At 36.7% G+C, this 25,833-nt stretch overlaps 1 protein-coding gene across 7 annotated transcripts in view; it reads right to left on the reverse strand.

The window, feature by feature from the left end:
- Positions 1–12,781, reverse strand: part of EPHA7 (EPH receptor A7) — a 178,400-nt gene extending 165,619 nt beyond the window's left edge. For 6 of the 7 annotated variants that reach the window (XM_055389592.2, XM_019030180.4, XM_004044420.5 and 3 more), the window contains exons 1-3: positions 12,072–12,410; positions 7,520–7,584; positions 3,313–3,982 (exon numbers count right to left, since the gene is read on the reverse strand). In XM_055389592.2, the coding sequence (XP_055245567.1) occupies positions 3,313–3,982; positions 7,520–7,584; positions 12,072–12,168 (832 nt within the window). In that variant the 5' untranslated portion in view covers positions 12,169–12,410. Of the gene's footprint in view, positions 1–3,312; positions 3,983–7,519; positions 7,585–12,071 lie in introns of all 7 variants that reach the window. The other variant, XM_019030179.3, reaches the window with a different exon arrangement.
- Between the last annotated feature and the right edge of the window lie 13,052 nt (positions 12,782–25,833).

Here is a 25,833-nt window from a genome sequence, read left to right on the forward strand (position 1 = left end):
TCTAGCAAACATCACAATGGGCTGCTACTTCAAAATGTGCCCAGATAAACTTGCCTTTAAGTGGCTAACCACTCTCATTTGGCTAGGGACTCACTAGCATCCTCTCCCAAACACATTAGTTTTCCTCAATATGGGACTGGAATTTGTTTTCAAACTCTTAACAGGATCATTGAAAGGAAACAGGAAGAATACTATAAAGGCAAGCCTGGAGTGATTCCAGAGGCAAGTACTCTTGCAGCAATGCATTGGAATTATGCCAAGGAGGGAAGTGTTTTTGCAAATGAACATAGTTCCATGGTTAAGTAGAAGGTATTTAATTCCTTTGTCAACATCACCAAGGCTAAAAATTAAGAAAGTTATGTCATAAGCAATTTACTTGACTTATAACAATGCACACATATTCTTTCGATTAAACCATAAGGCAGCATCTTGCCTCCTTTAACCATGTATTTTTATTTTTTAATTAAATGTTACTATAATATTAATACCTAATTTCAAGTATTCAAAAGCAGAATTAATGAAGATGACAGTGGAGTAATTTTATTTTATTTTTAAATACCTTGGTATAGTTTGCAGGTAACAATAATTTTGGTAGTAAAATGTTTCAATTCTTGCAATTAAATTTGATGAATGTAAGTAATTTTACAGTACCATGTTTAATGAGATGATTTTTCTCATTTGAAATAAATTGAGGTTTATTTTTCATGATAAATATATCTATTTACTGTGGTTTAAGACTGCTTTTCTTACTAAATTCTATAATTAGAAGCATAAAACTCGAACAGCTCCTGTTCACATTTTCTTATAAATAAATGTGGAAATCACATTTTCTTAACAAATAAATGAGTTAAATTACACAAAGTGAAACAACTGCCACAAAAACCCATAATCTTCTTTAAAACCTTTAAAACACAGGGCCTTTAATGTTATTTCCTATCTTTTCTCAGATAAATTTAATTGTGTACTTTTATATGTATTTCTACTTCGTTATTTTTCCCATTTTAATTGTGTAAAAGTTTTAAGTTCCTTTTTCATATCAATCAAGTTCTGCATAATATTGAAACTGCTCCTTTCATAGCTAAAGTGCAATAATGTTCCTAAAATTTTTTGTAACAGTTACTGCTGAATCCACCATCACTTTCAAGTAACTGTTAACCTCCTGTCAATAGGAACGCTGCCTTTCATTGAATTGATTAGTTCACTGAGAATATTTCTCTGCTTACCCAGTGGAATAGCATTTTGCCTACAAGCAGGGATAAATCTTCATCAGTTTCTGATTTCCACATATATGGAAACTGCAGGATTTTCTACTCAATTAGAAATACTGCCAGTGAGGGAAAGGGAAAGAGGACAATAGGAGACAGGTTTGACTCCTTCAGGGACATAAAAGGAGACGGCTAAACTGGCCTATGGGACCTGAACCTATATCATCTCCATTTGTTTTGCTCAGAGTTCACTTCACAATGTCACCTCTGGTGAAGATGATAATTGAGTGTAGAGCCATAGGTACTTTACATGCTTAGCAGCCATCCACATGAAGTATTTCACTCTTTGAATAGGACAGAAAAAGGTATTTGCTCAGTTACTCCATTTGAAAAGTATATCCAATACAAACACAATGTGAGCCACAAATGCAATTTTAAAATTTCTAGCCACACTAAAAAAGAGTAAAAGAAACAGCTGAAATTTTAACATTATCCTCTGTCTAGCCCAGTATACCTAAAATATGATTATTTCCACATGTAATCAACATTTAAAAATTGTTAAGGACATATGTTACTTTTTTTTCTTTTTTTTTTTCTTGCAGTACAGCTTTGAAATCCAGTGTGTAACTTTTACTTACAGCACATCTCAATGTAGAATAGTCATTTTTCAAAACCTAAAGAGCCACACGTGGCTGCTGGGTTCAATACTATATAGCACATGTTTAAACTTTTTAAAAATTATTTAATTTTAAAAATATTCTACTAGAATGAGAATTTTATGGGGAAGTAATCCAATTTATATACGTATATGATGCATCTAAACACTATGAGCCTTGAAACAGTATTTCCTAGGATTCTCCTTGCTTTGTGATTAAAACTAGGGCAATATCGTTGCCTAGGCTCTAAAGTCAGAATATCTCAAGTTTGAATTTAAGCTTAGACAAATATTACTAACGTAACTGCAAGCAAGCTATTTACTCTTGATATCCTCTATTTTTTAATTGTGTAAAACATAAATGATAATGATACCTACCTCATTAAATAAGCTTGCGTATGTAAAGGAAATGGAGGATGTCTGCACATACTAAGTTATCAAGAAAAATTAGTTATAATAGTTATTATCATCAAGAGTCCCCTTTAGCTCAACTAAGAATTCCAAGTATAAAACCTGTGCTTCTGGCTCTGGCGTAAAAATATATATAGATATATGTGTTATTTTTAATGTATTATGTTTTATATATAATAAGTTAAAAAGAGACACTAGTAACGTAACTTTATAATTTATTTTCATGAAACCTAGAAACAGAATATCTATCAATCTTGAAGGTCCATATGACATAGTTTTAAATATTTAGCCACATAATGCTAGGAAAGAGAAAAAAAAAGGTTTTATAAAACAAAGAAAAAAGTTTACTAATTCATACATGATTGTTTCAAAACATGCAATTGGTGTACTATAATAATTAAAACTTTACTTTGGCCCACTTTCACAAAAATGTGGTCATTTTGGTACTTAGTCCAAAAAAAAAAAAAACACACCTTTCTCAGAAGTAACCACAGAGATTTTGTAAGTGAAATTTGAAAATTTTGTATTAAAGTTATAGTATTTATATAAGATAATTCTAAAAGTTTGTAAATGTATTCGTTTATGCCCTGCCTGTCACTAGAGCTCTTATTCACAGCCCTCTTAACCTCCTATTTACTGCTACTCAAGGGCCCAGACAATATGGGTTTAAAAACATGAGGAATGGCATCTCATTAAATCCTGTTAAATGTCACCTCAGTCTTGCCAGGCTACAAGTCCAACTACCCAGACTCCTCTCTAAACTCCATAGCCCAACGTGCAACTATTGACTTCCATGTTAAGCATAGGACACATTAAATTTTAGTAACAAATATCATTATCACCTATATTGATTACATACACTTAGTGCAGATGCTACTGTAGGGCAATCACTAAGTTCAACGGTGACTTTGTTTAAGATCTACTGAATTGCGCTTCTGGTACAGAGCAGATTCACGTATTCAAATAACTATTAAAGTTTAAAATGTCTGATACTGAAATTTAAAAAGGCAAAGTAGAGTTTTAATAGGACACATTACTTACGTTCACAAGTGTCTCCTTTTTGCTGGTAGCCTGCTTTGCAGATACATTTTCCAATGGGCACTAACCATTCTCCTTCTGCACTGCAGTGCATCCTGGGGGAGTTTTCCGCTTCTTCCTCTGCACTGCTGACACATGTCCCTCGAACCTCGACTAAAGAGGAAAATTCTGAACCAGTCACTGTATCTGGAAAGATAGCTAAGTTCTCAATAATGGACCAGCACTTCTTGTAGTACACTTTGACAGAAACCAAAGCTATGCAAGCCCCTACATCCTGAAAGGCAAGATAGAATCCCTTTTTGGACAAAGGTCCAATCTCTCTCACCTCAGTGTTAAGCTTCATCTTTCTTTCACCAAGGTCACCTTGGGTAAAACTTTCATCTGCAGCAATGGTGTCTATCTTTACATAGAGGTTTTCTCTTATATTCCTGCCAGTGTCATAGTCTGTTTCATAATAGTACAAATTAAATGTTTCCTTGCAAGTTCCCAGTACTCCAGGAAGACTGTTACAATCCCTCAGGGTGAATTTCAATTCTACAAAAATCCTTTGTGCATTGCCTTTGGAAATCCAGTTAGTCCGCAGCCAGTTGTTTTGGTTGGGCTCCATGACTTGGCACACCTGGTATGTTCGTATCGGGGTATAGTTCTCATCCAAACCACTAATTTCTTCCCACTGTAAAATTTGAAAAAAGGTCATCAGTCATTCAGCAAAAAATAACATTTTGCTTTTGAAAGTGCAAGTACTTCACAAATACAGATCTTTGAAAAAGTTAGGTTGATTCCTATGCTGGCAAAACTATAAACCAGAGAATGTAAGATTCCAGGTTCTGCTTCATCCTGGTGGTGGAACATACTTATGCTGCTTGCTTTGTGTATACATACAATAAATATTTCATTTTGTTTAATATCTTTCTGTGAGTATATTAGTGTTTCTTTTTTACATGTTTGCTTATGTTTATGTTCTCCATTGAGATTATAATTTTTATAGACTAAAGCTCACAATTATTTAAATTACCAGTGAAAGTATATACACACAGATGCCTGGCAGAATTTTTGATAACTCAGTTGACATTTTAAGTGGCCATATCATACTTACGATTACAGAGTACTTAAAAACATGAAGAAGAAAATGCCCACGGTATTCTGAATAAACCATTCAACAACCTGTTAATATTTATAATTTGGAATATTTTACAATCGTTTCAAAATGAGATATAAGGAAGTAACATTTTACAGAGCTATTTATTTATTCCAGTGTTATATATAATATCGCATACAAAGCCACATAACTATAAATAAGTAGTTATAAGAGTATGATTCATTTTTATAAATAAATTGCTTTCAATAGACAATCAAATGTACATGGCAAATCTGCATGCTGGATCATATTTAGTATAAACCTTCTGACAGGAAAAATATCAGATGTTTAAAAATGTCCATTTATATGTTGATATAATGTACATTACAAACAAATCTATATTAAATATTTTCTCAAAAAAGGAAAAAAGTGCATTTGTCAGAATTTGCAACAATTTCAAACTATTAAACCATATATAATATTCTGTCGCTCATTAATCAATAAAATCATTTCACCTAGGAATCTTAAAAGCCTAAATGAATAGTTTGTTTTCTTCGTACAATTATTAAAAAATTTCCCACTTTGTATTTATGATGTCTTAATAATGAAATTGTCATGTTAATATTAATTTCCCCAATAAAAAATTCAAATACAAAACATTTGTGTTCAAGTCCAAAGTTGCATAGCATGCAATATTTTAACTATTGTTTCAAGAAAAGATGAGAAAATAAAAATCATGTGGTAAATACTTTTATTTTAAATACTTGATTTGAGTATTGATTTATTTAAATGTTCTGTACAATATTAATGTATACTTTTAAAACCAGTCCTTAGAAAATTAACAAGACTGACAAATTAGCAATATAATACAATTAAGAAATTTCTTTGATGATGTTATATATTTGGTATGATTTTGTTATACACAGCCTAATATCATCAAAGGTACTCAAATGTAGTAAAGAACCCATTTTAATGTTCAGCTTTTACTCAGTTCAACTTGCATTTGTGACTAGTTAACAGTGTGCCTAGCTTTCCTTTGTTTCAGTTAGCTGCCTACAATCTGAATGGCAATCAGCCAAACATAACCAAATTCATCCATTTGGATGGGTAGATTTCAGTCTCTTAATTAGATTGAAATTGCTAAAAGAAGTAAAACTAGTAATGATATCTACCAAAAAATCAAAAGCTCCAAAGATAAATGTGCTCCTTTTTAACAACTCTGCAGTTTGAAGAAACCAAAGCTAATTATTTTAAAAGAATATAGCCTAAGAATTCCTTTATCTAACTTCAAGAACAAATTTATTCATTTATTCTGTATAAGAAAAATCAATTTTACTACCCTGAAACCCAATCAATTTTTATTTTTATTTAAAATTTTATTCCAGAGGGGAATGCTTCAGGAAAACTATGATGTAGACTACAAACATTGAAACTACATAAATTCATTTAACACAACTGTTGTTTTATTATCTCACTTTCTAAGACATTATGAACATTTCCACAAATGACGCCATTGGGAGAAATGTCTTCATTCAGACACTGCATTTTTATAGTATGTTTATATAAATATTTTCTCAAAACTTATATCTCAGGAACTTTTTTTTAGTTAGGTATTTAGTCACATGCAAACTAACCTATTGCACAGATATAGAAAATATTGTCCAACATTGTTTTCTAATATTATGTGTTGATGTCTACAGACATGTAGGGTTAACTGTTAAGATACTTTGGACTGATAAAATGCCCATTTGAGTCCAAGATAACATTGACAGTCATAATTTGTCATTTTGTGTATTACATGGATGAAATACTACAATCATATATCAGTTTACTTCTCCTCAGAGATAAAACCATCCTCTATCTCTATTTGTTTTAATTGATGGATGGTAGAAAATGGGCTACATCTGTCATTGGCAAGAAAGGTGTTTCATTTTTTATCATGAATGGCTGTCTATAATGTATATTATTTTACTCACAGAAACCACTTATCTCAAGAAAGGTATTATATTCACACCTCCAACTCATGGAATTTTTATATTTAATCTGTAAAATGGTTGCCATTGATTTATAATTTATCATAACCAATACAGATAACCACAATATGAATGAAAGGAATCTTAAAAATTAAATTTAATGAAAACTCTAAATATCTTAAACAGATTTGTTTTGTTCATATTTTACATTCTTAAACTTTCAGCTCCTGACATGCTGATTTTATGATCTCAACAATCTCTTTCAAACTTTCATTCTTCTCTTTGCAAAATATGCTACAGTTTTTGTATCATAACTTACACTCCACACGGTTTTTTTAAATAAGCCAAAGATAAACACAAATAGCAATAGGGTATCTTCTCCTTTCTCAAAGCCCTCTTACTTGATAAGGAATAAAGAATGTGCCCTCTCTCACAATTAAAAATAAGATCTGAAGACACGGATACTGAGCTACATTTACATATGAAAAATAATGGTTAGTATTTTTAAAGATTTACTAATATTTTGGTAGGTTATTATTGGACAATTTTCACTTATATCTATTGCAGATTTTTATTGTAATATGTGCAGGCTTTGCCATCATTTCTGATTAATAACAGCGGATAGCACATAATATAAATTTGGAGAATCTATATAATATTTTATAGTAAATTGTATACCAAAATGTTGAACATAGTACATTTTTAGTTATATTTTAAAGTACATTTTGAATGATACTGAAACTTTTAAAAATAGGAAAACAGATTGATTACATACTGATTTAAAGAATTATATACCACCGACATGGTGATTATATTAGAAATATAAAGCAACTAAAGAGGTTTAAGTGAGTTTGTGAAAGGAATGTTCCCTGTAATTAGTTAGCATTTACAGCCTGGACCCTGAGGTATGATTCCACACAATAAGAACTCAAAAGACTATGGCTATGAGGTTTGTTTTTTTTCCATTTCCCCAAGTTCTAAGTATACCCTCTCTAATCAGGGAACTCAATGTCTCATTATAAATGCAACATAATATTGGACAAGATATTTGGAATTAAACAGTTTATACATGAAGAGTGTGAATAATTACCCTGGAGGGAAGGGAAACGTTCTGTTTCTTATTTTAAAAAAGTGATATTTTATGATGAAAAAAACTTACCCCATTGGGTGGAGAGGAAATCCACTCCAACTCTGTTTGTTGTGCTTTAGAATCCAGCAGTAGTACTGAAAAAGAAAGTTGTATTTCCATATGTTACATGAAACACTTAAGCACACATGTAGACATTTTTAAGGTGAATCTTTTCATATAACTATCACTATATGACTTAAGATCTGTAGTTATTTATGTAAATCAATGGTGAAATGAACACCCTCCTGATACATGTATATTCCACTTCCTTAAAGGAAAAAAGATATTAAGACATCAATATTATATTTGGTATGCTTTAATTACAATATTAAAATAAATCTTAAAATGCAATATTAGAATGAGGGTAGAAATTTTATATGTGATACATTAATTCCACAGTAATTATATATTATAGTTTTGTAAACCATTGAACTGTTCAAATTTGTCAAATACAATAACATGAACATAATAAGGTATAATTCCTATATTACTCTTGATCCAGTCATTAATTTGTAACATTCTGCCAGCAGTATTTTCTATTGTCTTTTGAAAATTGGAGTTTATCTTTTAAAAAATCTTTCCACATACAGTGTCATTTTTTAAGCTAAAATGAATACAGAAATGTTAAAAACTATGTTAAGCAATGTTATCAGAAAACCAAATTGCCTATTATTTGCAAGATTTTTATTCAGGTTAGTCAAACATCAGTTTTTTCAGCATTTTTTTAATTTCTAAATTTTCAAAGTGATAGATAATTCTCAAAATGGTATCAACTCTGACTTCTAATCACTTGTATTTCACTTTTATGCTATCAAAAAGCATAATGCGATTAATTTAAAATGTATATAAAGTGTTATAAATGCTCCTGATACTATCAATATGAGAATGCATTAGAATGTTATATATTAATACACATAATATTTCTATTTGATATATTTTATTTCTTTTTTGGACAATTACTCTTCTAAAGCACTCACTCTTTTGGTCAAACTGGTTTCAGAGTTACATAGGTTTTTGCACTTTAAAAATATTTATCTGACTCTACACCATTTTGACAAATGCATCAATTTGTCCAGAAATAATAGTGAATATATTTTAAGTATGTCAATAGGCTTAACATCAGCCTCAGCAAAATGTTAAAATTTTTACTTAAAATACATGCTTATATGAACTTTTAATAATTATACAACTCAATCACTAGGGATAAAATATGTATTTGAAAGACAAAAATGTGTTATGATAAGAAAACAAAGGAACAACTGATTATCTGTTTAAAGGAACAGTTGATTATGTGTTTAATTCCTTCACACTAGTCAAAGTTACTCACTGTAAGTGAAAATAGATATAGAGACCCAGGATTTTTGTTTTGTTGTTGTTGTTGTTTCTTTGTTTAGTGTTTTACGCTTAAGACTCTCAGGGAGACTGACAGGAAAAAAAAAAAAACTTGATCAGAAACATTTGACTCCCTTTCAAATGAGAAACACACCCACAACACTTTCAAAATGCCAATTTGTATTTCAACTTGTAACATCGATAAATCGTTGGACTAGCGAATTTATATAAAAAGTAATTTTTAAAGTTTATTTTTATCCTCAACAACAGACATGAAGCATAAGGAAACAAGGTGGGTGGCCAGGTACTCTACTCTTTTTGAGATGCTTTCTTTATTTTTATTTTATTTTCCTTGTGTGCTGAATATAGACAACAGGATTTTAAATGCAGGTGACCTTCTTGGGTCATTTCTGAGAGTGAAATAAACATTGCGAGATTACTGTTTATTGCCATTCTGCTACCCCTCAGCTCAGCCTGGGGGTGGAAGCAAGGGACCTAAGCAGACAGCAGTGATGGCCAAGTTAAGAGAGAAACAAACTAACAAATTAAAACAAAACAGAACCCGGCCCGAGAACGTTTAATCAGAAGCCGCTCTCAAGTGATCCGTGCGTCTCTCTTCTGCTCGGTCCGCTCTCTGGTAAAACCCTCAAGAGAGCGCGTTTCCCTTCCCGCTCGGAGCAGAGTGCCGACCTCCCTTTGCGCCCGCGGAGGCGCAGTCCCTCGGCTCACCCGGACGCTGGGGGCCAGGCCTAGGACTCCAGGGCTCCGCGCCCCGGAGTCCTGAGGGCCAACAGGTGATGGGAGAGGGGCTAGACTGGGGGCGCGCCCTGACAGACCCAGGCAACGACCGCGCGGGCAAAGGCTGGCGTCCCGGGGCTGGGGCGGGGCCGTCGGAGGGGCGGGGGCTGCCAGACGGGCGCGCCAGCCGCGCCAAGCATCCATTACGCCTCTGCCAGACCTGGGCACTCCAGGGAGCCGGTGGCGCCCTCGCTCGAGAAGGAGTCGGGAAGAGGAGAGTGGCTTTCGGGAAGAGGAGAGTGGCTTTCGGGAAGCATCTCCTCTGAGGAAGAGGCGGCGGCGGCGGCGGCATTTACGGAGAGAAAAAGTAAGCAGCTGCACTTTGCCTCCAAGCGTCAGACTCTGACACGCGCTCCCTGTAGCGATGATAACTGACCTACCCGAGAGAACGTGCACAAGGAAAGTGAGGGAAGGGGGTTTCTTATCTTCCTCTAGCCACCCCCAAATGCCCCAGGAGGCCCGGCACCTGCTCCAAGCGGTTCCCAGCGCTAGCCCTTGGGTACTGCGGGCCGCCTCGGGGCTTGTGAACTCCTAGAACGCCAGCTCTTGGTCGCCGCTGCGCCCTAGAGGCGTCGCCGCCTAGAAGCCGGGCGCACTCGCCGCCCGCCAGCCACAGATCACCGCCCTCCCTCCCACCACCCCCGCGCCTTTTATACATCACACTTCTGCATCTAAAGAATTCAGGCTCTTAGAATCAGAATCCTCTTCACGTAGCTTGCACCCAGAAGAGCAAAGAGAACTAGACATTCTGGCTGCAGGAACCTCTCCCCCTAGTGATGCAGTTATTTATAGCCCAAACTCCAGCCCGAGTCTGCGTGTGTTCGCGCGCGGGGTTTCGCCGCGGCGGTGCAAACTTTTCCTCTGGTCCGCTATTCCAGAGGAATCACAGTATGCCAGGGCTGAAGGTTTCTGATCACTAACGTCAGGGGAGTAGAAATGTGGTTTTGGAGGGGATGAGCGTGCGTTTCTAGCAGATGTCCGTCCTTCTGCAAACGCGTAACCGCCAGCTTGGAGGCACGGGGTTCTCTGAATGGGTTCAGCATCTATACAGGTTGCAGATGTGGAAAGTGGGGTCAGAAGGTAAGGCTGAAAGAAGGACTAGAATGTGGCGCCGGGTTGGAGGGGGGCTTGAGCGAACTAAGAGGAGTGCACGATGAGAATAACGAAAAGGTGCACTAAGTTTTCAGAAATAGATGAATCAAGGACCTATATGTAAGTCCCCTCAACACCCCGCCCGATAACCACCATGACCTAAATTTCATAACAGATTCCTCTCCCTCTACACATCAGGAATAAGTAATTATTTCTCTTCTGCTTTTAACAGATCGAAAAATGAAACTTAGATACACAGCCTGAAAGACCAGGGGGGCGACGGGATGAGGGGGGTTGGGGATGGGATTGTGACACTGCTCAAAAGCGAGAGACTTCCATTGACAGGGTTTATTTTTTCCCAGCTCCAACTACAGGCACCGAAAGGTATTTTACCTTCTGTCCAAGGTTCAAAGAAGGAAAACATAACCATATACAGGCGTATCTGTAACAGCTTGCCAAATAAAACCTGCCTTCTCCTACCAGAACCAACCCTCAGGGTTCAGGTCTTTGGCAAGGATTGGGCACTCGGATTCTTCAATTGCTGCACTATGGGGCAAATAATTGGGGACTTTGAGTCGCCCAGGCGGCATCTCCTTATAAATTGCACAGCTCCAGCCCGCCCCCTGCCTCCACGGCCCGACCAAGCCCGCTGGGCTGCCGCTGCCCCCATGACCGCTGGGCCCGACGCGCAGTGCGCGCTGAATGGAAACATCCCCGGCCCTCGGGTCGCGCGCCGCACGCCGCGCTTCACCTCCGCGGCGTTATTGTTCCGTGCTGGCGGCCGAGCGCCAACCGCAGGACCGCGCCGCCGCCTCCGACGCAGTGAGCACTTCATTAGTAACCCGAGCTTTCCGAGCTCATCGAAGTCTCGGTCCCTCTGGGAAGGCTCCGGGCTCCCGCCACTCGCCGGCGGGCTGGCGGAGACGGTAGGGGCTGCATTTCCCAGTCTCCAACCCAACTCTGGCCGCAGCTCCCACAGAAGGCGAATAAGGAGAGAAGGAAGACCGAGCTAGAGAGAGATGTGACCCGCCTGAGGTTCTAAGAAATAAGCTCGCCGGCAGTTCCTCCAACCCCACCCCACCCCCGTTGCTGCTCACGCCCTCCAGACTGCCCGCGCCAGAAATCCCGCACCCGTCGGATGGACGGCTCCGGGCACAGGGCTGTAGGCGGCTCGGAACAGCCCTGGCTCGCGCTCGCTGGTCCGCCAGGAGCGGCCTCAGCGGTGAGGGGGCGGGGAGCCGGCGGGGGAGGGTCGCCCGGCGCCGGAGGCGCGGCCGGCAGCGCCGCGGACGAGCTAGCTTGTGCAGGTAGACATCTAAATAAATAAGTCAGAACAAACTTTGCCTTCCCATCACCTTACCTTCCTTCGCAGCCTGCGCCTCCCCTGTGTGTGCAAAGCGGAGCAGCCAGATGTAGCATAAAATAATCCATGAAGGGTACCGAGTTTGAAAAACCATGGTGCATGAGCAGGTTTTATTTTAGGTTTCAGTTATCTTGAGTCGTGGATTTTTAAATGCTGTTTGTTCCGAAGTAGCTTTTGTTTTATTGTGCTCCTTGCATCGATTCCCCTTCTCGGTCCCCGATCGGCTGCTCCACGTTTAGCTTTTTTTAATTTCCCCCCCACTCCTGTTCGCTCGCACCGTGTTTGCTGCCTGCAAGTCTCCGACTGCAGACCGGCCGCTTGCTCCACACTCCAATAATATCAATTGGGGGGGAGGGGGCGGGGCTCCGAGCCGAGAGCCTCCGCCACTCGGGCTGAGTGGCAGGCAAAGCCGGCCTGCCAGGAGGCGATTCCCAGGGCCAAGGGGCGGGTCCCGGCGAAATGGCCGCCCCGGCCTCGGGGGCGGGGTCCGAGGCAGGAGCCAATCGGTGCCGAGCGGAGTCAGGTTGCTGGTCCAGGATTCCCTCCAGGTTCTGAGCTCGCGTTGGATGTTCAGAGGAGAACGAGGATGGCAGCCGAGGTGTGTGCTGCTTTGGACGCTCTGCTTTTAGCAACCGCAGCTTTCGCGTAGCAGAATAAATCTGAGAATAACGCTCCCAACTTACACTCTTTTCTATAGCTGTACTCCGCGCGATCTTTTAGAAACCAGAGGCGAAGCAAGCCTCTCAGCTACCAAGCACGGAGCCCGGACAGTGAAATGAGCTGTGCCTTTAAGTAAAGTGTGTTTTACTTTTTTGTTGTTAGAACCTCCGCGGGCAGGGTAACTTTGTTTTTTGCCTTTTTGAAAAGTTTCTACTTCTCTTTTTCTGTTACTCCAAGAGCCGTCAGTTTTAGGTACCACCCACCACAATCCCTGAAAGAATAAAGTAACCAAGTGTATTATGTTTAAACAATGTTTCCAAGAGTTTGCAACAAGCTCTGGCAAAAGAAACAGAGGAAAAGGGAGTGGGAAAGGAAGTCTTTTGTTTTAAGCACCCCTTCTCCTCCGCCCTGTCTTTTCACCATAGTTTGTTGAGCGAAGTGAGACATTAGGAGAGAACCTTCTGATGGTTGCGTATCGTTTTTTTACGCGTTTATCGTTTTCTAAGGTTTTCCTTGGATTGCCTCCACTTTGATAGTTTTCCATTTCGCTGCATAAATTACACTTAATTTTAAAGAATGCCACTACGTATTAAATTCATAAAGCAAGACCTTTCTCTTCGCAAGTATTTACCATTTTCAGGAATTATTCAATGCTTATCTTTCAAAGAGAAACTAAGAATAAAAAAAGCCATAACCAATATCTCCAGTTGAATTCATTCAACCCGAACGGCAAGGAAGGCTGCGTAGAGAAATCTGTTTTCCATTAGGCAGTTTCGGACACTTTGTATTCAAGAGGTAGGTAATAAGAGGAAGAACTTTAAAATTTTAATTGCCAAATCTTCAATTTCAAAGGTCACACAGAGTAACTTGATCGCATGTTTAAGATGAATTTCTTTTTTTGTCCTATAATTTCTTCCTTTAAAAATATTTCTCAGTCATTTATGATTTCCTTTTATTTCCGATAGATCCAAAGTTTGATCTCACATAAGGCTCCAAACTTTTTCCAACCTTTCTATCTGGAAATATAAAGTAAATTGAGTTGTTTCTGCTGTTTATAGTAGGGAGTTCTCTAAGATGACAACCCCCAGATATTTATTTGTATTTTATGTTAAATTGTCTCCTGTAGTGTTTATTTGCCTAATAAAATAACATGGAAGAGAGATATGAAATTTATTCTTTAAACCTCTTTGCTTCTGTAGTTTCTGAAACATTTCTTAAATGTTACATATTCCTAGCCATTATGCCTATTTAATATTTTAGAAAGTGTATCAAAAAGCATCTTCAGTGTCCCTTAAAGGATGCATAGAAAATGTAAATGCGTAATAGATTAACCTTAGAAAGAGACAAAAAAAAATATGGGGAGAACACACTTGCTATAGAGGAGATGAAGCTTTATTTACACAAATAGATTATTTAAGGATGAAACTTGTAAACTAAAACATAAGAGTTAAAAACATAAATCCCTGCACTTAGTCTTTAGAACTCACAGAACTACAAACTTACAAATATTAAACCACTTCTAATAGTTAAAACGAATTCTCCAGGATTTCAACACTTTCCCCCGGGTCTCATCCCTACTTCTTAAAATGACACCAAGGTGGCCTTTAAAGTTTAAAATATTCCTTTCATCTATTGAATGACTAATACTCAATGATGTGAATACAAATACTTTTCCATTAAAACCAGGAAACCAAAGAAGTAACATCCTTCACTCCTCTGATGAGTGTAGGTGGTATAGTGAGTCCTCTTTTTGTGTCCCTTCTCTCTGTCAGACACAGGGGCATGTGTAACTTTACTCTTATTTTTAGAGACGAGAAGCTTCACATTAAATGCACATGTGCCAGGCTGCTGACAGTTCTCCCTGCATAGCTGCACAGTGATACTCATTTTTAGGTTTTTCAAACTTCTCTTCTTTCTTTTGTAGTATCTAGATATATTGACAAAGAATTCGGAGCATTTAAATAAAAATAAATGACAGTCAAGAAGACAGTGTTCAGCATACAGTATATGATTAATATATAAATTTACACTCGACTGTATTTGACTAATGATAAAGCATATAGACCTATTTGTACATGAAGCCACTGACATAAAAATTATCAGTATACAAAACTTTCTCATTTTAAAATAACATAATGGTGAACTTCCTCACACCATTACAGTTTATTTTAGCTTCATTTTATGATTTAAGCATATTATTTCTAATCAATTATTTTTAATAATGCGATGTGTTTGTATATAAAGTGAATTCAAAAGGAACTTGTCTTCCTGAGCAATACCAAATAGTGTATGAGACCAACACCTGTGCGCCAAAGCAATAATTCTGAAAACTAGTTTTACATTTTTATGCATTCATTGTACAATTAAGTTGATAGCGTTGTCCACATATATTTAGTGAATTTTAAGTAAATGGAAACAGAGACTAAGACCTTAATATTTCAATTTTATATCCCCTCTGTTGCAACATCTATAATAAATGTATAGTGGAAAGATGAAAAACGCCTCTCTTCAGATACAAAGGAGATATACCCAATTTTAATGCACTTTGTATTATTTATTTGTATAATTACCAATAATCACATGACTGTACATGTAGGGAAATGTACAAATTCAAGACACATTCTAAATGAGGGTACACCTGCTATTTTGTTTTAACTTGTTACAATACTAATATTTACCTCACTGTTTAACTCTGGGAAATATTCTCTAAGAGAGAAATAGGAGTAAATTATAATGACTTCAGGGAATAAGTTCTATGAATTTTCAAATGAAAGAAAAGGTTATACTGTGTGTGTCTAGTATTCAGGCCATTCGAGGGCAAAGGAACAATTGGAGATTTCAGTATGTTACAAATCCAAGACTGTCAAACTAAATAGTTAACAACAACAATGAAATCAAACGGCTGTTTCTGAACCCACTACTTTTGTACTTATCATCAAAATGCATTCACAGCTGGCAAATGTGAAAATGCAAGTTCATCACAGAAAAAGGGTAATTTAAACTGAATTAGAAAAGGTACTGTGCAGAAGAAATTGATTATAAGCAGAAAAGAAGCATTATGTCTCAGTTAACAGATATTACAGAAAATTGGATTCTGTGATTTCAGTCAAAATATAAACAATCTTTCCACTGTGTAGGAAAATCATCTACATATTTACATTAACATGATTTATGTAGTGTATATAAAATATTTATTTGCAGTCTAATGTAAAAAAATGTGCATAACCTAAACTCATTAAAAACGTATTAATTCATGAATTTTTCTAAGCTCAGATTTAGCTGAAAGTATGGGAAGTCAGAGGTCAGAAATCAAACCATAAGTCAAGAATTTATTTTGTGCTTTTGTAAAATTTCACACACTTTTGTGAGGTCAGATAAATAACTGAAGTTCAGAAGATTACAATTATAATTCTTTAAGTACAATTTCCGAGTTAATTTCAGACAGTTTAACAAATAAAAATATAATTTATATCTAAATTATGAGTCCACTTGAATATTATTGCTGAGGTACCTCTGAAATTTTCTAATCACTTAAAATATTAAAAAGTGTTCAGTCAAATTACTCTTTTTTTAAGTAATATTAAAATAACAAAATGTAGCTAGGAAAATGTAGCACTTTATACCTTAAATCAAGTAGCACATGTTCGGTGCTCTTAGTGGATTTTTTTTTTTCAAACTTGATTTTGCATGGGGAGGCTCTTTTCTTCCATTACTTCCAGTTCATTTTGCCATAAATCACCAGGATTGATAGGATGAACTGGCTTAAATTATTCAAATTACTTCTACATGCTTCCATGGTTTCTCATGTTGTAATTTTTAAGCTCTTCACCCAGAGGATTTTTAGGTATCAAGATCTGTGATAATTCAGCGACCACCAGGGGGCAACAGGACCTCTGGGTGTCCTGGACAATCAAGCCCACCCTGTACAAGGTAAAGATGAGTTAATTGTGAAATTGTATGTGTGTGTATTTGTGCATGTATATATACATATATTATGAATATATAATATTTGTCTCATTGATTACTTTTAAGTTTCTTTTTCTCTCGGTACCTATGCCAGCCTACAAAATGCCTTCATAAAAATTTGTGAGATGTCCTATGACCTATTTTAGTCCATAGAGGCCAAGTTAAATGAATAGGCTCAAAGGCACATTAGAAGGTGAATTATACTATGGAAAAGCTTGCTCCAGTTTTTGTTTTTGTTTTTTTAACTAACCCGAAGAATTTTGAGTTTCCAGAGTGACCTCAGATACTCTCTTCCTTAGTCTGTTCCCACTTATCTTAGTCTTTTACCCAAAGAACAGGGCCAGGCTGGGATGGAGCATGCTCTGGGACTTAACAGTCCAGAGTTTTTAAGGATCCTCTGAAGTTCCCAGAGAACTTTCTAGGCTGAGGAGTATTTTAGACACCACACCTCATCCTAATCTTCTGCCGTGGTTAATACTAAAAATGAAATTCTGTCAAAACTTGCCTGACTAATCTCAAAAAGGTCTAAGAAGAGGTCTAAAAAATAATGAGTTTCTATGTATCGTAATAATTTGGAATTTCTGTTTTAGAGAAAGAAATGCGGGAGTAGTGCCCCCTAGTTGTGAAATTGTAAAGCTGTGGACATTCTCTCCATGGAGGAAGGGTAAAATTCTATACATACCAGAGGTGATGTCTTATAATACCTCTAGACTTGGCATGCAGTTGTTCTCTTTGAAGAAAAGACAAATTTATATAAGAGACAAGGACTTTCCTGGGAGGAGAGGATCCCAAACCTATCCCATTTGAGTTTTAACAGTATTAGAAGCTCTGAAAGATAAGAATGGTTCTGACTGAGAAAGAAATGAGCCCAAGTATCACAAAGAAGTGCTTACTGTGAGGGAAATAGAATTGAGCTTAAAATTTACTGGGTGAAGACATTTGCTGATACTCAAAGGCCTTGGAACCCAGCAACCTAGCTATGGTATTTATGCTGATTACGCAAGTATGAACTAAAAGAGCTGTACCATTTTAGCTCAAAGGTGAAGTGACATTATAGCATGGAGGGATCTATATAACAAAGTATCATTGTAGTAATACTAAGTACAGCCAATTTTTAAAAGATATATGATATGACAGTGATGTAACTAAAGTCTGTAGTGCACTGAACATTATAATCATCTGGACAAAATATGATCCCTTTCGACTGAGTGTATGCCTAGAGATTCTCAGGAGGAATTAAGGAGAGCAGAAGCCCTCAAAAGAGAGATGCTAGATTTGACCATTTCGACAAGCAAACTTAAAAAAGATAAGTGACTGTATTTCTTCTTGATAATGTGGATCAAACTGATTAAAGATTCACAATCTGTCATAAGATTCCAGAGAGAGAATGGTGACCAAAACCTCTATCAAAAGTAGGCTTTTCATGTATTTATTAAATACAAAAAGGCACTAGGGACATACGCAGATGAATAAATCATAACCCAATACACAAAAGACCTAACACCCATCATGATGCCTTTGTGACTCATGTTTCTTTTTGAAAACAGGGAGAATATCATATTAGAGAAATAGGTAACCATTCAGTTTTTCTGTGTTGATTTCAACAGTGATGATATCTTTATAATTGCACTATTGACCATAAACTGCAAGAAAATTCAATGCACAGTAAGGATTTTTATCATCTGACTTGTCTAAAGTTGTTCTCTTTTCCCCTCCCTTCACTCATATCAGATAGAAAATTTCATAAAAATTTTACATCATCTCAGATTCTATGAGCTTATTATTATCATTGTTTGGTTTCATAGGCGCATTGCTGTAGATAAGCTACAGAATTAACCTGCCACATTCTCTATTTGATTTTAGATTGATGAAATGACTGAGGTCAATCTCAGTTTAATTAAGTAGTCACTCTTTCAGCAAGCTTTTAACAAGCAGGCTTTGGTGGCAAAGTCTGTGAAACTTAAAAACATGAAAATTCTGGCAGAAAGTTCCTTCATTTAAAGATAGATGATAACCATAAAAGACAAAACCTACTTTATCTACCTCACAAGTACAGAGAAAAGAGAAATTATCCTGCATTTCAATAAGAAGTACAAGATCTCTTATGAGAGTTCTTTAAGATCTCAACTTGAAATTAATTTTTCTATACTATCATATCTTTGTCTTTATTTTAACAAATTATAATATATTTGCATATACCTTTGATTTAAACTTTTGAGGGAACAATTACTTTCTAAGTTTTAATAAAGAAATGCAGTACAGTAATTACATGCATATTCTTAGGTACTTTTGAGAAAGTCCAGTGGATCATCACGTTTTAGATAAATGGTAGTTGTGTCCATTTTAGAGAATTGGCAGCTCTGGCCCAATCAGTTATACTTGGTCAGAAGGCTATAAAACAGGGAGGGGAATGATACTGAATGAAAAGGAAAGGAAAGTAGTAACACATTAGAGTGCATGTTAGAGTTCTACCTAGTCAAATATCTTAAAATATGATGAATATTTAAAAACAAATGCCGTATACTTAGCCATTTTAATTTTTAATCAAGGTTAAGACAAATAGATAAATTTTTTGATCAGAGAATGAAAGTATGAATTTTATATAAATTGTACTGCTAGAGCTATATTATAAATATATCTTTAAAGTTATAGTTAAAACTTGACTAAGATAGTGTATTCTGTGTACCATTGTACGAAATGTGTAATTTTGCAGTTTTATGCTTTATAGATTAATCTGAAATGTATTCTCTAGTAATACTTGTAATTCAAAATGTAAAATTTTCAAGGCTTACCATTATAAGGCATTTATCTCAATGCTAAAGTAAATAGTTAAAATGTATTTCTCTAATGGTGTCTGATTCATCATAAACATAGATCCAGAAATATTTACCTATTCAAATACACATATCTATCATTTCCAAGGTCTATGTGATGCATAGATTTTGCATATTTCTCTACACCCAGTAGAAGCCATCTTAGTCTCTATCCAAACTAAGCCTAGCCTTAGGAAGACAACATTCAAAGATCACGAATTAAATATTCAGAGGACCATTGTTTCATTTTTGAATTAAAGTCTATGTCTGTTTTTCTAAAATTGGTATTCAAATCTCTTAAGAACTACAGTGTGTATTCCATAGGTTAACTTTTTGCTTCCCCATCCCTCTAATGGGATCCTTGTCCAGAACCTGGCCTTATGCCTTAGGCCTTGTTAGTTACTGATACATTGTCTTGATGTGGACAACTGCCATCTGCCTGGATGTGAACTGCTTGTCAATGCCTGACTTTTCCTGCCACCTTTTAGACAACTACTACTATGTTTTTCTGAATCTGTCTGATGTCAACCATTTGCAGATAGTACCAGTCTTCCTGTCAAAATATTTATTGGACAATATACAACCTGCCTTTCTAGGCTACTTCCATCACCTACAGATCCAAGCATTTCCCTTAGCAAACCTACGTACATCTTATTGCGGCCCTGACCCCTTTCATTTTATCCCATTCTGCAACATTTAGCCTGAAATATGTTTTCTGCTGCATAATGAGACACTGAAGAATTCATTCAGATTTTGGGGCATCATGTTGTAGTTACCATATTGTATTTGAAAAATGACTGGTTTTATAGTTAGTTGTTCTTTTCTTTTTCCATTCTTTGCTTCTTCCCTCTTTTATTCTTTATTTCCCTTCACTCATCACACTTTAGAAATACATTCTGCTTTCCAGGTTTTGGCTAGGTACTGGCATGCAAAAATGACTAGGAAATGTTCTCCATTGTGGTCCTCAAGAAATACTTATTTTAGTATATGGCAGAAATACACAATTAACGGATACTGCCTTTTAATTGAGATAGGTAGATATCTGATAGATATATTCAGAGCAATAAATCAGACTGGAGAGCATCCTGTTAGGGACTGGCATTGTAGATTGACCTTGAGTTGCCAATAATAGGTGGTCAGCCAAGGGGAATAGGGGAAAGGAAATTTCAGGGAGCAAGATAATATGTAAAGGGCGCAGTGGGGAGTATAAAAGTTACACTTTATTGATGAAACAGACACTACCCTAGGCATTTTAAGCTGAATAAATTTAATTTGGAAAATTAGCTGCTCACAAAATTTTTGAACATTATTGTACTAGTTATACATAACTGCATAACAAATTAGCCCAAAACTCAGAGGCTTAACAAAACCAATATTTATTATCTCATAGTTTTTGTGTGTCAGGAATCCAATCAACTTAGCTGAGTCCTCTGTCTCAGGGTCTTCCACAAAGTCACAATTGAGATGTCGGTCTGCACCGTGATAATCTCAAAGCTGAAGGGGAGGATTTGTTTCCTAAAACACAAGTGACTGTTGTTAGGTGTCAGAAGACCCACTTCCAAGATCACTCAGCATGACAGTGGCAACCTCATTTTTTATTGTCTGCAAACCGAATATCAGTTCCTTGCCACACAGACCTCTTCATAGGGTTACTCACAACATACACTTTGTTTACATCCAGAGCCAGGACCACAAGGAAAAAAGAGTCAGCAAGGCACAAGAAAGATAAACGTCACCATCTTTTTGTAAGTTAATCTCAGAAGTGATACTTATACTTTTCTGCCCATTGCAAGGCAGTCACTAGGTCCCGTCCACACTCAAGAGGAGAATGATACACAAGGACTTGAGTACTGGGATTCAGGATCATTGGGGTCATCTTAGGGGCTGTCACCCATGAGTCTGAAGAAACAGGCTTTAGACTGGTCCTCCAGGAATGATCACCAGATCCGTGCAGAACTCTTCAACACTGACACTTCTGCACTTAAAACCACCTGTGGAACGGGTTTCGGAATGCATCTCTGGAGCAGCGATTCTGGAATCAGGAAGCTGAAAACAAGAACCCTTACTCCCTCAGCTATCATTGCTGCCACTGTTCTCACCAAGCAAGAAGCTGAAGAAAAGTCAGTGGAAGACTGCTGCCAAAAACACAAGACATTTCCATGGTCTTTCCTGCCAGAATATAAAGCCAAAAGAAAGGTGGTAGCTGTGGCTTAACTTTCAACTTCCAAGTCTTACATGATTTCAAGACTTTGAACAACAAAGTCCATTAATATTTCTCAATGATAAGAGGAACCATTATCATTTAGAATTAAAAAAATTTTTATTGAGTAATGCATACAAGGAAAACGTACTTATTATTAAGTATACAGCTTGATTGATTTTTATAAAGTGAATACACTTGCGTAACCAGTAGTGGAATTTTGAAACAGAGCATTAAGAACTTCCAGAAATCCCCCTTCTCGTCAAGTCTCAGTCTCTACTTCCAATAAAATGTTTTTCCATTTTGTGTAGTTTATGTGACCTGAATCTGTCATTATGTAATTTGTGTCTGGTGTAGTCGCTTAACCAATTGAGAGATTTGTCCATGTTATTGAGCATAGTGCATGTAGTTGTGGTTTCTCTATTTTCATGGTTGTACAGAATTCCATTGCAAGAATAAACCAAATTGATTTATTTATCCTATGGTTCATATACATTTAATAATTCCTTGCTCTTGAAAATTATAAATGATATGTTCTAGAATTCTAATTTGAGGACTATATGCTAAGACTGAATGTTTGTGCCTTCCAATAATTCAGTGTTGAAGCCTAAGTCCCAACATAAGAGTATTTGCAAGTGGGATCTTTGCAGGTAATTAGGTCATGAGCATGGAACCCTGATGGATGGATTTAGTGCTCTTATGAGAAGAGACAGGAGAGACAATATCTGCCATGCAAGGATACAGCTAGAAGATGGCCATCTGCAAACCAGGAAATGAGCCCTCACCATAATCCAACCATGACAGCACCTTGCTTTCAGATTTCCTACCCCCTAGAACTGTGAGAAATTAATCTCTGTTGTTTGCATCAATGAATCTATGGTGTTTTTCCTATAGAAGCCCAAAGCAATACACCATATATGTGCATTTTATTGGATGTATTCTTAGGAGTTGAAATACTGGTTCACAGAGTTGCATATGTATGTATTATGTATATGTTCATTGGCCATTTGGATATCATCATTTGGGAAGAATCTGTTCAAAATTATTGCCTTTTTATTTGAGTCATCTGTTTTTTTCTCACAAACTGTTAAGAGTTCTTTATATCTAGATATGCACCATTTGTCAGATATACGTATCTTGCCACACTTTGTGGTTTGTCTTTTCACTATGTTAATGGTATCTTTTGATAAATATTAATTTTACTGTAATCCAATTTATTACTGTTTTCTTCTGTGATTAGTAATTATGGTGTACTGCTCAAGAAATCTTTGCCTAATCCAAGCGAAAAAGGTATTTTCTTAGGTTTTCCTCAAAATCTTTATCATTTGTTCCTTCATATTTGGATCTGTAACCCATGTAAAATTAATTTTTGTATGTGGTGTGAGGTAGAGGTCAAGATTCATTTTTTTTCCATAGATATATCCAATGAACCCAGCATAATTTCTTGGAAAGACTCACTCTTTTGCATTGCACTACAGTGGTGCTTTGGTCATAAATCCAGCGGATGACAGTATGTTTGCAAGATCCTACTAAGTTTTTGAGGAAATTCTATTGCCAAAGAAACCATGGTAGTCAGGAATCTGGAATATTTATCTACTTGCTTTTGTATAAGAGGGAAAATATGACATTTAAAACCTTATGCCATCAAATGTGTTATAAAGATTCTTATCACAAAAACATTGATAAAACATCAAAACATTTACTCTCTGCTAGGGTTTCAATGTCCCCTCCAAAATTCATGTTGAAATTTAATTGCCATTATGGTGTATTAAGAGGTGGGACTGGCCGGGCATGGTTGCTCATGCCTGTAATCCCTGCACTTTGGGAGGCCGAGGAGGGCAGATCACCTGAGGTTAGGAGTTCGAGACCACCCTGGCCAACACGGTAAAACCCTGTTTCTACTAAAAACATAAAAATTAGCTGGGCATGGTGGCAGGCACCTGTAATTCCAGCTCCCTGGGAAGCTGAGGCAGGAGAATCACTTGAACCCGGGAAGCAGAGGTTGCAGTGAGCTGAGATTGTGCCATTGCATGCCAGCCTGGGCAACAAGAGTGAAACTCCATCTCAAAAAAAAAAAAAAAAAAAAAAGAGGTGGTACCTTTAAGAGGTGATGACCTCGTGAATGGATTAATGCCATTATTGTGGGACCAGGTTAGTTATCTTGGGATTAGGCTCCTGATAAAAGGATGAGTTCTGCCTGATTTCTTCTTTCTGTCTCATGTATTTGCTTGCCCTTCTGCCTTCTGCCTTCTGCCATGGCATGATGCAGTATGAAGGCCCTTGCCAGATGCCAGTGCCATCCTCTTGGACTTCCAAACATCCAGAACCATGAGCCAAATAAACTTCTATTATTAATATATTACCCAGTCTCTGGGATTCTGTTATGGCATCAGAAAATGGACTAAGACACTCTATATATTTGTAAGTTAGAATTTTAGGTACAAAACAGAGCATTTAAATTTAAAATACATTACTTGTCTCTTAGATTTTGGATTAGCTTGTGAACTGGGGCCTCTGACTATAACAGTGCCTGTCCAGCTAGAGTAATCCTAGAAAACTATATATCATAATATGTTACTCTGGCCCTGGAAACTCTCCAGTGATTCCCATCTCATTAACAGCTCACACAGTCTCACCAAACTGTTACCCTCTCTCCGGCTCCCTCTCGTTTTCTCACCTTTTCTCATCACACTGGCTTCCAGCTCTTCTAAGAGGTCAGGCATGCTTCTGCCTCAGGATATTTGAATTCCCTCTGCCAGAAGTGTAATTCCTCTCCACATTTGCATGGAACATTCTTTCACTTCCCTCAGATCCACTCAATTGTCTCTTCTCACAAAGATTTTTTTTTAGGCTTCTCTATCCCCATTATTGTTTTCCACAGATCTTACCATCACTCAATATATCATATATTAACTGATAACATTTAATATATCTCTAAACTAGAATTTAGAACTCATGAGGATAGGGAGTTTTTAAATTCTCCTTTCTTGGTGCCTAGAGCAGTGCTTAAATATATACTAGGTACTTAGTTGTTGAATAAATTAATGAATAGTTTTCAATTAGCTTGACCATGTGTTTTATAATTAGATTTTTAAGGTTATTTCTAGAGAAACATTCTACGAGGACATTTCCTGCAGTTTAGATTATCTGGAGGCAAGATTTTTTGGCAGTGCCATTAGTAATAACAATTCAAATCTTTGAAGAGTATTAGAATAGTTAATATATAAAATTCAAAAGAGGAAAAATATATCGGAGGATGTATATTCATTTTTAAAGAGAGCTATAAATATTAAAACACAACAGATAATTATTAGGGAAATAGGCAGAATTAAGCAGGATAAGTTCTCATTATACATGCTAAGTAAATAAAAAAAAAAAAATCTCTAGCAGCGTCAAGATGGGCAGCTCACCCTAGCCCTAGCATTCCTACTTGGGAATGAACTGTGATAATAAAGGTGTATAACTAAGGATGTAAATAACAAATTTTGTGAAACCCAATTGATGTAAAGTGAATTATATAAAAGCCTTGGAATAGGGGTTTGTTAGAAATACCTTGAAATTCTATGCAAATCTTGTGCAAATATGCATTTTTCTGGGGGAGGATTTCCCATATCCAATTGCTGAAAGATTCCACGTTCCCCATAATTAAGAACTACATTGGATCAGTGATTCTGAAACCTGGTAGCACATTAAAATCATCTAGGAAGTGTTTTAAAATTATCAAGGCCAGTGATATTATCATTATCAACAATTTTATATATTTAATAGGAGGTGAGTGTAGATACTAGTACATTTTTAAGCTCCTTGGGTAATTCTACTCTATACTCAGAGCTGGGAATAATTGCTGTATAGCAGGGCTGTTCAATAAACATATAATGTGAGCTATATATGTGATTTTAAATTTTATAGTAGCCACGTTAAAAATAAATGCAGGTGAAATACATTTTAGTGATATGTTTTATTTAATCTAATATATCAAAGATATTATACTTTTAACATGTACCGCTAGCCATATTTCATGTGCTCAATAGCAGCATCTGGCTAATTGCTACTCTATTGGACAGCGCTATGGTTTGAATATTCCCTCCAAAATTCATATCGAAACTTAATACCTAATGTG

The sequence above is a fragment of the Gorilla gorilla genome, chromosome 5 (assembly GCF_029281585.2).
Source record: "Gorilla gorilla gorilla isolate KB3781 chromosome 5, NHGRI_mGorGor1-v2.1_pri, whole genome shotgun sequence".
Lineage (NCBI taxonomy): Eukaryota > Metazoa > Chordata > Mammalia > Primates > Hominidae > Gorilla > Gorilla gorilla.